This window comes from Myotis yumanensis, unplaced genomic scaffold, assembly GCF_028538775.1.
Source record: "Myotis yumanensis isolate MYYU_CA2020_CCGP unplaced genomic scaffold, mMyoYum1.0.hap1 SCAF_1, whole genome shotgun sequence".
Classification (NCBI taxonomy): Eukaryota; Metazoa; Chordata; class Mammalia; order Chiroptera; family Vespertilionidae; genus Myotis; species Myotis yumanensis.
The window spans coordinates 3,216,308-3,232,244 of record NW_027223752.1 but is presented as its reverse complement, the minus strand read 5'-3'; the positions used below and the strand labels follow the sequence as shown (position 1 = coordinate 3,232,244).

Below are 15,937 nucleotides of genomic sequence, written 5' to 3'. Positions count from 1 at the left end.
CCCCGTGCGGGGCCGGATATGTGGCTGCTGACAGCACATTCTGCTGCCTCTGCCCATCTCCTCGGAAAACCCCAGGTGCCAGTTGTGCCTGGGAAGTGCCCAGGGGGCATTGCATGGCTCAGAGTCCAGCCCATGGCCTCTCCATCAAGCGTCCGCCGGGTCCTCCTGCCAAGCCCCACCCTGTGGCCCTGGGAGGCCCTCCCCCTGCAGGGCTGCTTGCCCACCACCAGGCCGCCTCCCTGGTGCCCCAGCGCAGGCAGCTCCCACGGGGGTGCTGAGCTGCCGCGTGTCCAACACAGAGGCAGAGGGAGAAGCCAGGTCCCCTCTCATCCCAGAGTCTCCTGAGCCAGGCCGGGCCCCGGCCATGCACAGGTCTCTCTCCGGGAGCCCTTTCCAATGGGCTGGACGGCGAACACCCGCTCTGCCCTGTCACTCCCTGCCCAGGTCCCTCAGATACGCTGTCCTAGACGCGGGTCTCTTGTCCCAGGTGAAGAAGAGGGTCTCTGGTCGGGTTGGCAACACCCACTCAAACTCGACGGGACAGTTACCCCCAAGACACGTACCCTACGCCCTCCTGTCCCCTCACCATGTGGCCAGGATGTCCTGGGAAGCTCTGCAAAGTCATTACAATGATGCCTTCACCATGGGAGAGAAGTACAGCAAGCAGCGACCCCACGGGCCCGCCTGCCCTCCCCTGGCTGAGCTCTGAAGGAGACACATTTCAACTTGCCTTGTTCCTGCCTCATGGTGTCCCCGTGGTCCTCAGAGGGAGACCACAGCTCCTGGGCCCCAGCTGGAGGCCGTCCTGAGAGCAGCCCCCCACTCCCCACCACACACACACCCTACAAGGGCCAGGAAGCCGGGCTGGCCCCGCAGCCTGGGGGAGCCAGCTCCCTGGGCTCTCGGGAATGGGCTTGGCCTGGGATCGGGGACAAGGCAGAAGGACCCCCATCCCACACTGGCTCAGATGGGAACCAACAGGGTCCATCCATGGGGTGGGCAAAGCATGGGGGCAGCCTTGTCCTAAGAGAGCAGGCCTCAGGCAGGCAGGACGCCATCAGCCTCAGCTTTGCCTGTTCTTTCGTGTCCCCTGTGTATCCACCGACCCTCAAACTCAGTCCTCGAAGGACACAGGCTAGGACTCATTACCCCCAATGACAGGTGGGGAGCTAGGGTTCCAGCCGACAGAAGACCCAGACCTAGAAGGCAGGTCCCTCACTTCGGCCGGGCCGCCCCTTCGCCATAGATTCCCCAGACCATCTCAGACCTATGACCAATTCCAGCCTCCCAGTCCACGTGGCACCTGCCTCTCTGGCCCACCGCCGGCTGGAGTCACCGGTGCTGGGGCCTGGGCTGGTGCTGGTCAGTCTCCCCTTGAGCGGGGACCCAGCTCCCCTCTGAAATGGAGAAGAAGACTCTGGGAAGCCGCAGGGACTGCCTGGCAGTGACAGTCACGCCTCTATCGGTTTGCAGGAAAGACACAGCTATTCAATTTTAAGCATAAATAACACACTTTTGAGTTTAAGTGGGAGCTCTGCCCTGACGGGTGGGCACCAGCTGCCCTCCTGTCACTGGGGATGACGATTCCTAGCCTGTGTCCTTCAAGGGCTGATTTTGAGGGTCGGGGGATACATTGGAAAGACTAAAATAAGACCAAGGTCAAGGGGGCTCCAGGCTCTCACACATGTGCACTAACTCAGAAATGGAAACGACAGATTACATATTGATTCCCACCCCAGGGCCCCCTGGCCCTCTCCACAAGGCCATGGGCGGGTCCTTGTTCAGCAAGAAAATGCAAACAGCCCGGCTGGTGTGGCTAGTGGTTGAGCATCAACCTGTGAGCCAGGAGGTCAGGTTCAATTCCCCGTCAGGGCACATGCCCAGGTTGTGGGCTCATGCCCAGTGTGGGGCGTGCACACGGCAGTGCTTCTCTCTCATCACTGATGTTTTTCTCTCTCTCCCTCTCCCTCCCTCTCTTCTCTGAAATCAATTTAAATAAATATGTATATATTTATATAAATCACCTAAGAAGCAAGCCTTCAATTATGGCTTAGATTAGAAAGGACCAGGGAAGGCAGAGGGCAACCCTCAGGGAGGAAAAATATTAGAAAGTGCCAGAAAAGGGGTGGTGAGTTCACACCAGGAGGAAATGGTCCAGGTGTTGCGGTGAGCACGTGCCAGGGAATCTGGGGGTGCCCTGAGAAGTCACACGGGAGGGGGTAATAGCAGGACAGTCCCTCAGGGAGGGCCTGACCGCAGGCGGAGACAACAGATATGAGCAGGGACGTGTGCTCTCCGAAGCCCAAGCTGCCCCCAAGGCCAGTGCTCCCTGTACCATTATCACTGTGCGATCTGGGAACAAAGGGCACACCATGCAGGGGAAGGTGGGAGCTGCGAGGATGCTTTTTAATGTCACGGTGGGGCTTTCACAGAGAGCACAGCCAACAGAGCAAGTGAGAAGTCTGTATTCACCTTATTCTTATTGAATGTATTGGGGTGACATTGATTAATAAGACCATACATGTTTCAAGTGTACACTCTGTAACACATCATCTGCATGCCTCCTGCATCGGACACTCATCACCCAAAATCAACTCTCTTTCTGCCCCACATATCCCCTTTCACCCTCCGCCACCTCCCCCACCCCTTTCCCTCCTGCAATCACCACATTGTTATCTAGGGGTTTCTTTCTTTGTTTTTTTTTTCTTTTTTGAAGTAGCCCAAGTGCCCATCAGTAGATGAGTGGATAAAAAAGCTGTGGTACATTTACCAGGGGTGGGGAACCTTTTTTCTGACAAGGGCCATTTGGATTTTTATAACATCATTTGCAGGCCATGCAAAATTTTCAACTTAAAAATTAGCCTGCTATATTTGGTCAAACATGTAATTAACTTACCCCTAATGCCTTGGCAGGGCCACACCAAATTATTTCATGGGCCTTATATGGCCCTTGGATTGCATGTTCCCCATCCCTGATTCACACAATGGAATACTACTCAGCCATAAAAAAGGAAGGAAATCTTACTTCGGAGCCAGCATGGATGGACCTGGAGGGTACTGTGCTAAGTGAAATAAGCCAGTCAGAGAAAGATAAATACCATGTGATTTCCCTTATATGTAGAATCTAATGCACAAAATAAACTAACAAACAAAACAGAAACAGACTCACTGATACAGAAAACAGACTGTATGGATTTTTAAAAGCCATTTTCCCCTTACTCAGCAGTTATCAATAGCCTCAGTATGCTCTGAGTGTGATCACTGTCACTTCCTTTCATCCTGAGGTGACTTTCAGCATTAAAATGTTAGGATGAAAATGCTAAAGGCAGTACCACAAAGCAGAAAGAATGCAGGAATCCCAAATCAGCCTCCAATTAGTACAGAACCATGAGCTTTTCCGATGTCTGTGTGCCTCAGTTTCCATCACTGCAAAATGGGGATAACAAGACCCAACTCTAAAGTTTCTTCTGTGGACTGTTCTGCAGAGTGTTTTGTAGTGCTGGTTCTTACCAAATATTACACATTTCTCAAGACTGTAGATTCCAGAAGTAATAGTTCAGGGCTAGCTTCCCACTTCCCTGTCTCGATTCACTGACAAAACTAAGAGAGGAGTAACTTGCAGATTGCAACAATTGGTTACCATGGACCAGGAGCAGGAGCCAGATGGCCTGGGATCTTACACAGACCCCACTGGCACGCTAGCGAGGTCCACTCCCCCCCTGCCCCCGCCTCCCCGCCAGGAGCCTTGGTTTTCTCACTAGCAAAACAGGAACATTAAGGTCCCTTGAGGCCTTCCTTGAGGCCTTGATGCTTTCAGGGTGGCCAGTGTCATTCTTCCACAGGGTCACACTGAGTCTTGGCACGTGGTGGTGCCTGGGATCTCCCTCCTGCCTGGATAAATGCACTTCGGAGGCCGATTCCACGTCCCGACGTGAGCTTTCCTGGGCCTGGAACCTTGGCAGCCTCAAGCCCAGTGACTTCAGGCGCTGACATTTGTTGAAGGTCAACCATGTCTCAGGCACAGTTCCAGGCTCTGGGTATGTCTTCCTCATTTACTCCTCTCCACAGATCTGTGAGGTGGGCATCAAAGCAAGACGGCCCTTTGGTCTTATATGGCCACGGGCCCCACCACCCCACCCTCAGGTGACCTGCACATGCTGGCTCCGCTAGACTAGGCTGCTTCAGGAAGGCACAGCAAGGCCCCGATGGTATCAGGCCCTTGCTGGCTGAGCGCTCAAGGCTCCCAGGCTCATTTCTTGCACAATGCGGGGGGAAGGGGGCGGTTACTGGGCCATGGAACTTCACATCCCCACCCCGAGATGCCCTATAAGTAGGTGAAGCCGTGAGACTGGGGCAGCCTGAGAGATGAGTGCAGCCCGGCGAGGCTCTCTGGAAAGCAGGTGAGTTCCACGTGCTGAGAGTGTCACCCTCCCACAAACTCCTCCAGAGCTGCGCTGAGTGAGCGCTGGGGTGCCACGATGGTCACCTCCACTGACAGAGGAGGACACTGAGGCGCAGCAGGTTGGGCTGCAGTTGCTGGGTCAGGATAGGAAGCGGGTCAGTGAGCCTTCTCTGTCCTGCTCCGCAGTTGTGGGCTCACTCCCCTCAGACTACCAGTGCTGTGGGCACAGCTGCTTTCTGCCACTTCTCTCTTCATCCCCTCCCTGTGGCCTCAGTGGCATCACCTGGGATTCTCCCACCTGCCAAGGTAGGGACCCTCCCCTTGGAAGCCCCTTCCCCCTCCCCATTCTCTGCCCTGCTTCTTTTTAAAAAAATTTTTATAGTATTTCATGGTGTAGATGTCCACAGCTTTCTTATCCACTCATCTACTGATGGGCACTTGGGCTGTTTCCAGATCTTAGCTATTGTATATAGTGCTGCTATGGACATAGGGGTGCTTACATTCTTTCTGATTGGAGTTTTGGGGTTTTTAGGATATATTCCCAGAAGTGGGATCTCTGGGTCAAACGGAAGTTCCATACGGTTTCCCACAGTGGCTGCGCCAGTCTGCACCCCCACCAGCAGGGAACTAGGGCTCCCTTTGCTCCACATCCTCACCAGCACTTGCTGTTTGTTGATTGCCCAGCTTCTCTACCTCAGTCTTCTTTCTTACCTGGTTCCTTTAAAACTCAGTCAGAGACAGAGACCTTGACCTTCCCTTCGATTCCACGCCCTGTCCATCTCACTGGAGAAAGCAGATGCCTGATGAGCTTTTCCCACTTTCCGGAGGGTGGCCCATGGTCTCCCCTCTGCTCCCTGGCCCCGACCTCCTACCCTACCAAGCTGGCCTTGATCTCTGGAAGGCTGACGGGTATTCATTAACTCTTGCGATAACCCTCTTCTCTCACCTCTTCCCCTCTCTTATCTGGGTTCACGGCCCATCTTGATATTGGTTGGCCCCTCGTGGATCCTAAAGGTTTTACTTTGCAAAACCCACAACCCTCTTCCCCCACAGAGCTGATCGCCGGTCTCTTTCTGGCTGTGAGCTTTGATGACGAGGCTGATTTCACTCACTTCTCCCAGCAATCTCACTTTAAAGGGGAAGCTCAGAGATGAGAATGTGGGCCCACAGCTAGGGAAGGACAGGGGCAGATCAGAACCCAGGCCTGTCCAAGGCTAACAGAAACTCGCTTACACCACCCCCTGCCCCCCAGCCACCCTGTGTCACTGCAGAAAGCAGTATCTGAGGCCCTGTCACCTGAGCCCAGGGCTAGGGGTGGGTCCTGCCCATGTGGACAGGTGAGTCCACTGCTGACCATGTGGGGGATGGGACCTGAGACTCGCCGTGGGGCCAGCTTGGAATGGCTTCGAGGGGCTGTGGCCATGTGACTTTTTAGTGGGAACAGCCCTGACACTCGGAGACTGTTGCCATTTAGCCTTGTAGAGATGACTGCCATTAAGTTCCCAGTGAATAAGGGGTGCCCAAGCTCCCCGGGGGGGGGGGGGGGGGCGGGCAGGAGAGGGTTCACTGCATCTCCTAAAGGCCTTGACACAACCTGCCACCACGGAACCCTGGGATCCCTAGACAAGGTCCCCACCCAAGAAGAATGAACGCCCCAAACTCACGGGTCTACTGAACACCTTGGCCCCCAGGAGCAATCTCAGTGGGGACTCACATGACACAAATCCATCCTGAAATAAGAAATATGACTAACCAGGGAGGAGGCCTCCCAAGGAGCCTCATGCCCTGAGGCCCTCCTGTCCCACCAGGGACCTCCACATGGCACTTCTGACCCGAGAAGACCCTGGCCATGCCTGGAGAGCCCTCCGCTGTCACACTGAGGGCTGGTTGTTCTGGGAGGCTGCCGCCCAGGACAGCCCGGGGCCTGGGACTTCGCTGCCCCCAGTGTTCCTGGAGCTGCGCTGAGCCACTGACTCCTTGTAAGCCCGACCCCTACAAGCAGCCAGGTTCCAGCTTGGGAAGTTAGCAGGTGACCTCGCCCGGCACAGAGGGCGGGACCAGAAGCCAGAGGCCTGTCTGTCCTGGCTCTGCTTGACCAGTTGCATGGCCGCGAGCAAGTCACCAACCCTCTCAAGCCTCACTTTCTGGCATCCTGTAAAGCGAAGATAAGGAGACACTCCTTCCGACAATGGATGTCCAGGAGGGCCTCCCAGTGAAGGGCTCACAGGTGCTCTTCCTCCAAACAGCACCAGGCTCCCAACAGCCCCCAGGCCTGGCACATGCAGGATCAGGTGGCCCACATGTGCAAGCTGCAGTGGTTGCGAGAAAAGGGAGATGGCTGAAGTGTGTGGCGTGAGGGAGGGTCTGGGCCATGCCGGGCAGGATGGGATTCCTCAAAGCTCTGGGGTGTTCTGGCTGTGTGTCCTGGGGCAAGATCTTTCCCTCTCTGGGCAGCAGCCTCTCTGCCCATTAAATAACTAAGTCCCATGGCAGCCGCCTTGGGGCTGCTCCACATCCAGTCATCGCTGAGGCGGATCTGGCTGCTTCCTGAGTAACTGTGTGCATGTAGCATCTGTTTCCTGTGCCTCAGTTTCCTCTTTGATAAAATAGGAGCTGTGGCACTTGCACCTCAGGGTCACTGCAGATGTCAGGGTAGCTGTAGAGACTGTGAGCCACACTCCCTGTGTCCTGCTCCTTTCTTTGCTCTGTGACCTTGAACAAGTGACTTAAGCCTGTGGCATTTTGGTCTCCTCCTCTGGAGATTGAGAATTGGCCTATGACCTGCATCCTACGATTGCTATAAGGGGGCAAGGAGATGTGTGAGCGAAGTGCTCAGAGAGGAGCTCGGCACCTGGGAACACTGTGCAAGTCTTAGCTATTGTTCTGAGTCATTCCGATGAGGATGCAGAACTCATCACTGGCACAGGGCTGCACGAGGTAGATGCTGAATAAACTCTGGTTGGTTTACATGGTGTGAATCAGGGGCCAGGGGGACTCACTGTGTGGCCTGACTTGGGAGTAACGCCCCTTCTCTCCCTCACAGGACAATGCCATCCTCTGTCACGTGGGGCCTCCTCCTGGTGGCAGGCCTGTGCTGCCTGGCCCCTGCCTCCCTGGCTGATAGTCTCCATGGAGTCGCTGTCCACAAGATCACACCGGAACTGGCCAACTTCGCCTTCAGCCTGTACCGTCAGGTGGCCCATCAGTCCAACTCTACCAACATCTTCTTCTCCCCAGTGAGCATCGCTACAGCCTTTGCCATGCTCTCCCTGGGGGCCAAGGGTGACACTCACACCCAGATCCTGGAGGGATTACATTTCAACTTGAAGAAGGTACCTGAGGCTGACATCCACACAGGCTTACAGCATCTCCTCCACACCTTCACTGAGCCAGACAGACAGCTGCAGCTGATCACTGCCAACATCTTGTTTGTCAACGAGAGTGTGAAGCTGGTGGATAAGTTTTTGGAAGATGTCGGGAAGCTGTACCACACAGATGTCTTCTCCATCAACTTCAGAGACACCAAGGCCAATGCACAGGTCAATGATTACATAGAGATGAAAAGCCAAGAAAAAATTGTAGACCTGTTCCAAGAGCTTGACAAAGACACAACTCTTGCTCTGGCGAATTACATCTTCTTTCAAGGTAGGTTTTACCACCAGCCTAAGCTGGTTCGCATACAAACATCCAAAAACATTCTCAAACATCAGTTCCTAAGCTTTCCTGGGCGGTGCAGGATGCCATGTGACTATGCATCTGGGCAGGGGGATTCCGTTCTCCCCACACAACCATGAGAAATGCCCCCTGATCAATAAGGTCAGTGAGCGACGGGTCAGCACTCAGGGCGTCATCTTCCCTGCAGGACACGTCACAGCCTTTGTGCCTCTTCCACGCGCCTCGTAAATCCCCACCAGGGACAGAGGGACAGTACGCAGTGTGCCCCACACACACACAACACAGAGCCAGGCAAACACACTTTAGCAGAGTTTGCAGATGAAGAAGGTCTCCTGGACCAGTCTAGTGTCGTGGGAGGAGTGGCAGCTCTAGAGTCAGAAAGATGGGGTTCAAATCCTGCCCCCACCACCGGCAGTGTCTGGCTCTCGGCAAGTCTCTGACCTCTCTGAGGTTCTAGTTTCCTATCTGGAACATGAACCTAATAATCCCTTGCTGCCAGGTTTCTGTGAGGAGTAGCATGTGACAAAGAACATGGGACTACAGGCTCACAATGTGGGTGCTCAACTGAACTTGACTCTCAGCCTGCCTTCCTCCCTGGGAGTGAAGAAAATGCCAGAGACCTGTGGGTCCCAGAGCACATTGTGAGGCTGTTGGAACAGTCCCTGGAAACAGCCTGGGGCAGGGAGGTGAGAGTCAAGGTCAGGGGCTGCTTCCTTCTCTCTGTGGGCTCCTTGACCTGGGGCAGAAAATGGCCTGGAGAGCGCCGAGCCCAGAGTCAGCACATCCTGGGCCCCAGCTGAGCTGTGGGTCTCCAGGCGGGTCCTGTCCCCTGTCCAGCCCCAGTCTCCACCTTCCATCCAATGAGGAAGGGGCTCAGGGGCCCCTGAGACTCCTGTGTGCTCTCACTTGGCAGGATGGTGATGGTCTCTTGGAATAGCAGAGGGGATGCCCAGGCCTCCGCGTCTCACATGTTGGTCCAGGAAAGGCCATTAGAGTAAGAACAGGGTGATTTCCCTGAATGATAAGAAGCCCGATTCAAGGACAGGGCGACTCAGGCAAGGAGCTGCCAAGCATGACTGATGCCAATCATTTTCATTTAGCCCCTTCTTAGCAACCCTCCATTACTAGTAAACAGGCATGAAATACAAGTTCAAATGCTTACTCTGCCCAGCCAGGCTGGCATCCCTGAGCCTCTACAATATAGACAACGTGGACCCTTCTCCAGTCTGGCTTTCTCGTCACTGAAGTCCTGTCAGTGAGCTGAGGTTCCTTTCAGCTCCATTTGACAGACGGGGAAACTGAGGCTCAGAGAGAGCCCTCTCACACCGGGCTCCTGTGTTCTGCCACAGGTACCTAACCCCTCCCTCTCCTGGCTGACCTGCACCTTCACCTCTCTCCAGGCCAGTGGAAGGTTAAATTCGAGGCTGAGGGCTTTGTAGCAGAAGACTTCCACGTGGACAAGAAGACCACGATAAGGGTGCCCATGACCCACCGTTTGGGCAGGTTTGACCTGCTGCACGACAAGGCGCTCTCCTCCTGGGTGCTGCTGCAGCACTACAGGGGCCAAATGCCCGCCTTCCTGATCCTGCCCGACGAGGGAAAGATGCAGTACCTGGAGGCCAAGGTCTGCCAGAAGCACCTGGCCAGGATCTTCAAAAACATCGACATACGGTGATTCCCAGCCCAGGGCTGACGGGGAGCCGGCACGTCGGGCCTGGCCATTGGGCCAGGGGAGGGGGACCCACCTCGTGCATGACTCTGTGCTTCCAGACAGAAGTCAGCATCAGTTTAGGTAGCACCGGCCGGGCTCTGTAAGAGGGACAGTGCCGGCAGCTGAGGAGGCAGAGCCCTGTCCTGGGGGACTTCCAGCTGGGACACGGCCCCTTCCCCATGTCAGTGCCTGGCACAGGGAGAGCAGCACCTCACTCACTAGGAGAGGAAGCGGTGCGCTTCCTGGAGAAGGCTGAGTGTGGAGTGAAAGGATAGAAAGTTCCTGGCTAGAATCATGCCTCCTCAGGGCCACAACCTGTCCCCATGGGAAACAAGAGCTGAGCAATCAGCCCCGAGTGTCATTCAACACTCACTGGGCAAATGTCACTCAACACCTGAAACCATGCCCCACATTCCCTTGGGATTCCAGCCCCGAAGGCCCAGTTGGGGGTGACCAAACCCTGCAGGGCAGTGTGCAAAGTGCTTCCCAAGGACACTGCAGGTCTGCCCGGAGGGCTTCTCAGAGGAGGTGGCATTTAAGAGGCTTTCAGGATAAGAGGACCCACATCATTCTGACATTCTCTGACAGGGTAGAGCATCTAAAAATACAACAAACCAATAATGACCGCCATCCGCCTATGGGTAGAGAGGCAGGGGCCAAGTGGGAGAAATGACCAGAAAAGGAAAACTTTCCATGTTGTGAAATTCCTTTCTTTTCTAACCATCTTGACAGGTCTGCCACTCTGAGTATGCCTAAACTGTCCATTTCTGGAACCTACGATCTGGAAACCATCCTGGGCGAAATGGGCATCACCAAGGTCTTCAGTAATAGGGCTGAGCTCTCGGGGATCAGCGAGGAGGTTCCCCTGAAGCTGTCCAAGGTGAGCCTGTCCCTGGTGTCCACAGGGCAGAATGTGTGCGGGCTGCAGCCCAGGGGAGGGGACGAAGGGGCACAAACACCCCGCAGACCGAGGTCTCTGGGGAAGGCCATTGGACTCACCAAGACTGGGACATGCTCAGGCGCCCGAGGGAGGGGTGGCCTCCTGTCCTGGCCCTTTAGGGACATCCTCTGAGGCGGTGTCACTGACCCTCTGTCTCATCTCTGGTCAGGGTCTTCTCCTCTTTGGGCCTCGATGGACCCATATTTACAAAGTCAGACCGAGGGTCAGGGATTTCAAAGGAATTTTGCCCCCCTCCTCCCTTCCTGTGACATTGGGAGCTACTGATGAATCAGCGAGTCCAAGTTAATGAGTGATTTGGGCTAAAGATGCCACTTATCAGGAGAATTGAAAGAAACAACTGCGGCTCAGTACTGGCTACAAACTGAGTGTCTGACTGTGGACTGGACACTAGGAGGGTCCCCACCTATGCCCCGGTCCCCAAGGACCTTACAATCAGACACGAGAAACAAGAGACACGCCCAGGGACAGAAAGTCCAAGTCCAGCTTCTACCTCCTGAGGTGGGGCTGTTTGCAGGGAAGATGAGAATGTTGGTCCGGAGGCGTGAGGGTGCGCAGGTGGAGTCGGCAAAGGCCTTGAGAAGTGGAGAGGCCTGGTGTCCCCTGCGGGGTGTTGGGGGGGGGGGACCTGGTGTCCCCTGCAAGGGAGGCCTGGATGGAAGGACAAGGCAGGTGATAAGAGAGGACTGAGTATGGTGCAGGGGAGGGAGCAGCTTCTGGGGAAGGAACGGTAAAGGAGAGGAGTCTGGGATGAGGCTGAGCAGGTAGGTTCGACCAGTGGATGGTGCCCCACAGTTACCAGGTGAAGAGCTGGTGCACACACACACACATGCACACCTCTAACACAGGCACACACACATACATGCACACCTCTAACACAGGCACACACACACATACATGCACACCTCTAACACAGGCATGCACACCTCTAACACAGGCACACACACACACATGCACACCTCTAACACAGGCACACACACACATGCACACCTCTAACACAGGCACACACACATACATGCACACCTCTAACACAGGCACACACACACACATGCACACCTCTAACACAGGCACACACACACACATGCACACCTCTAACACAGGCACACCTCTAACACAGGCACACACACACACATGCACACCTCTAACACAGGCACACACACATACATGCACACCTCTAACACAGGCACACCTCTAACACAGGCACACACACACACATGCACACCTCTAACACAGGCACACCTCTAACACAGGCACACACACACACATGCACACCTCTAACACAGGCACACACACATACATGCACACCTCTAACACAGGCACACACACACACATGCGCACCTCTAACACAGGCACACACACACACATGCACACCTCTAACACAGGCACACACACACGCATGCACACCTCTAACACAGGCACACACACACACATGCACACCTCTAACACAGGCACACACACACACATGCACACCTCTAACACAGGCACACCTCTAACACAGGCACACACACACACATGCACACCTCTAACACAGGCACACACACACACATGCACACCTCTAACACAGGCACACACACATACATGCGCACCTCTAACACAGGTACACACACACATGCACACCTCTAACACAGGCACACACACATACATGCACACCTCTAACACAGGCACACACACACACATGCACACCTCTAACACAGGCACACACACACATGCACACCTCTAACACAGGCACACACACACACATGCACACCTCTAACACAGGCACACACACATACATGCGCACCTCTAACACAGGCACACACACATACATGCGCACCTCTAACACAGGCACACACACATACATGCACACCTCTAACACAGGCACACACACATACATGCACACCTCTAACACAGGCACACACACACACATGCACACCTCTAACACAGGCACACACACACACATGCACACCTCTAACACAGGCACACACACACACATGCACACCTCTAACACAGGCACACACACATACATGCACACCTCTAACACAGGCACACACACATGCATGCACACCTCTAACACAGGCACACACACATACATGCACACCTCTAACACAGGCACACACACATACATGCACACCTCTAACACAGGCACACACACATACATGCACACCTCTAACACAGGCACACACACATGCATGCACACCTCTAACACAGGCACACACACACACATGCACACCTCTAACACAGGCACACACACATACATGCGCACCTCTAACACAGGCACACACACACACATGCACACCTCTAACACAGGCACACACACACACATGCACACCTCTAACACAGGCACACACACATACATGCACACCTCTAACACAGGCACACACACATGCATGCACACCTCTAACACAGGCACACACACATACATGCACACCTCTAACACAGGCACACACACATACATGCACACCTCTAACACAGGCACACACACACACATGCACACTTCTAACACAGGCACACACACACACATGCACACCTCTAACATAGGCACACACACATGCATGCACACCTCTAACACAGGCACACACACATACATGCACACCTCTAACACAGGCACACACACATACATGCACACCTCTAACACAGGCACACACACACACATGCACACCTCTAACACCGGCACACACACATATATGCACACCTCTAACACAGGCACACACACACACATGCACACCTCTAACACCGGCACACACACATACATGCACACCTCTAACACAGGCACACACACATACATGCACACCTCTAACACAGGCACACACACATACATGCACACCTCTAACACAGGCACACACACACACATGCACACCTCTAACACAGGCACACACACACATGCACACCTCTAACACAGGCACACACACACACATGCACACCTCTAACACAGGCACACACACATACATGCGCACCTCTAACACTGGCACACACACATACATGCACACCTCTAACACAGGCACACACATACATGCACACCTCTAACACAGGCACACACACATACATGCACACCTCTAACACAGGCACACACATACATGCACACCTCTAACACAGGCACACACACACATGCACACCTCTAACACAGGCACACACACACGCATGCACACCTCTAACACAGGCACACACACATACATGCACACCTCTAACACAGGCACACACACATGCATGCACACCTCTAACACAGGCACACACACATACATGCACACCTCTAACACAGGCACACACACATACATGCACACCTCTAACACAGGCACACACACACACATGCACACCTCTAACACAGGCACACACACATACATGCACACCTCTAACATAGGCACACACACATGCATGCACACCTCTAACACAGGCACACACACATACATGCACACCTCTAACACAGGCACACACACATACATGCACACCTCTAACACAGGCACACACACACACATGCACACCTCTAACACCGGCACACACACATATATGCACACCTCTAACACAGGCACACACACACACATGCACACCTCTAACACCGGCACACACACATACATGCACACCTCTAACACAGGCACACACACATACATGCACACCTCTAACACAGGCACACACACATACATGCATGCACACCTCTAACACAGGCACACACACATACATGCACACCTCTAACACAGGCACACACACACACATGCACACCTCTAACACCGGCACACACACATATATGCACACCTCTAACACAGGCACACACACACACATGCACACCTCTAACACCGGCACACACACATACATGCACACCTCTAACACAGGCACACACACATACATGCACACCTCTAACACAGGCACACACATGCATGCACACCTCTAACACAGGCACACACACATACATGCACACCTCTAACACAGGCACACACACACACATGCACACCTCTAACACCGGCACACACACATATATGCACACCTCTAACACAGGCACACACACACACATGCACACCTCTAACACCGGCACACACACATACATGCACACCTCTAACACAGGCACACACACATACATGCACACCTCTAACACAGGCACACACACACACATGCATGCACACCTCTAACACAGGCACACACACATACATGCACACCTCTAACACAGGCACACACACTCGCATGCACACCTCTAACACAGGCACACATCTATGGAGCACCTACGCTGGCTGGGGTTCTCACATAAAGCACTTAGTGGCCCTAGGTGGTCATATCATGTAGCTCTGATTTTCCTACTTAGGAAAGCGAGGATTCAAGAAGAGTATTCATCTCCTTGAGTTGGCACAGTTAGTTAGTTAGTTAGCTAGTTAGTTAGTTAGCTAGCTAACTGGTGGAGGAAAATGGATTGGAACCCCATTTCATGTTCTTCCCACCACACCATGATGATTCAAGTTGTGAGTCCAGTGGTTCTTTAATAAAAATGCTCCAATGGCAGACACCCAGCTGGCAATTCTGCTTGTTTGTCATTGTTTGGTTTTTCAATCAAGGAAATGCTATAAAGGTCCAGGTCCCCACTGGGCCTCTGCACAGACCCTTCCTTGAGCCCCCAGCACAGCTTCCCCCATATCTGGCCTTGCTCCAAGGCCTGGGTAAAGGACGGCGCAGTCTGCCTCTGCCCCAGCATGCCTCTGCTCTCTCCCTTTCAGGCGCTGCACAAGGCTGTGCTGACCATCGATGAGAGTGGGCATGACCATTCTGGTGCCATGCCTTCGGAAGAGCGTCACAGGTTTAAGCATCTGACCATCAAGTTCAACAGGCCCTTCTTAGTCATCATCATGGATGAAAATGCCAACATGCCTCTCTTCATGGGAAAGATGGTAAATCCCATGTAAAAGTAACTCCCTCTCCAGGTTCAGCCCTTCACTTCCCAAGCCAAGCTCCCTCCCTTGGTGACATTAAAGAATGGATAAACTGGCCCGAGCTTGAGTGTGACATGCAAATCCCTGAGTCTGAGTCTCCTTTCACAGCCCCAGGATGTGTGTGGAACCCAGGTCACAGCATCTTTGTATCCATTTAATACTGATTAAGTATTTACACTGGCCTGGCGTTGTGGTTGGCAAGCATAAAGTTTTGGCTGAAACCATAATTTACTTAATGTATATACACAGACAACCAGCAATGACTGGAGATGGGTGGGGACACCTAATTAACTGCTTAGACTTTGGTA

The 15,937-nt window shown here is 53.7% G+C and overlaps 1 protein-coding gene across 1 annotated transcript; it reads left to right on the top strand.

Annotated features, from left to right (window-relative positions):
- The first annotated feature begins 4,341 nt into the window (after positions 1 to 4,341).
- LOC138999693 (alpha-1-antitrypsin-like) lies at positions 4,342 to 15,676 on the top strand. The gene is made up of 5 exons (XM_070401924.1): positions 4,342 to 4,400; positions 7,446 to 8,047; positions 9,478 to 9,748; positions 10,521 to 10,668; positions 15,417 to 15,676. Exons 1-5 carry the CDS (start codon positions 4,366 to 4,368, stop codon positions 15,600 to 15,602), a joined length of 1,242 nt encoding a protein of 413 aa, XP_070258025.1. The 5' UTR covers positions 4,342 to 4,365; the 3' UTR covers positions 15,603 to 15,676.
- Positions 15,677 to 15,937: the final 261 nt, after the last annotated feature.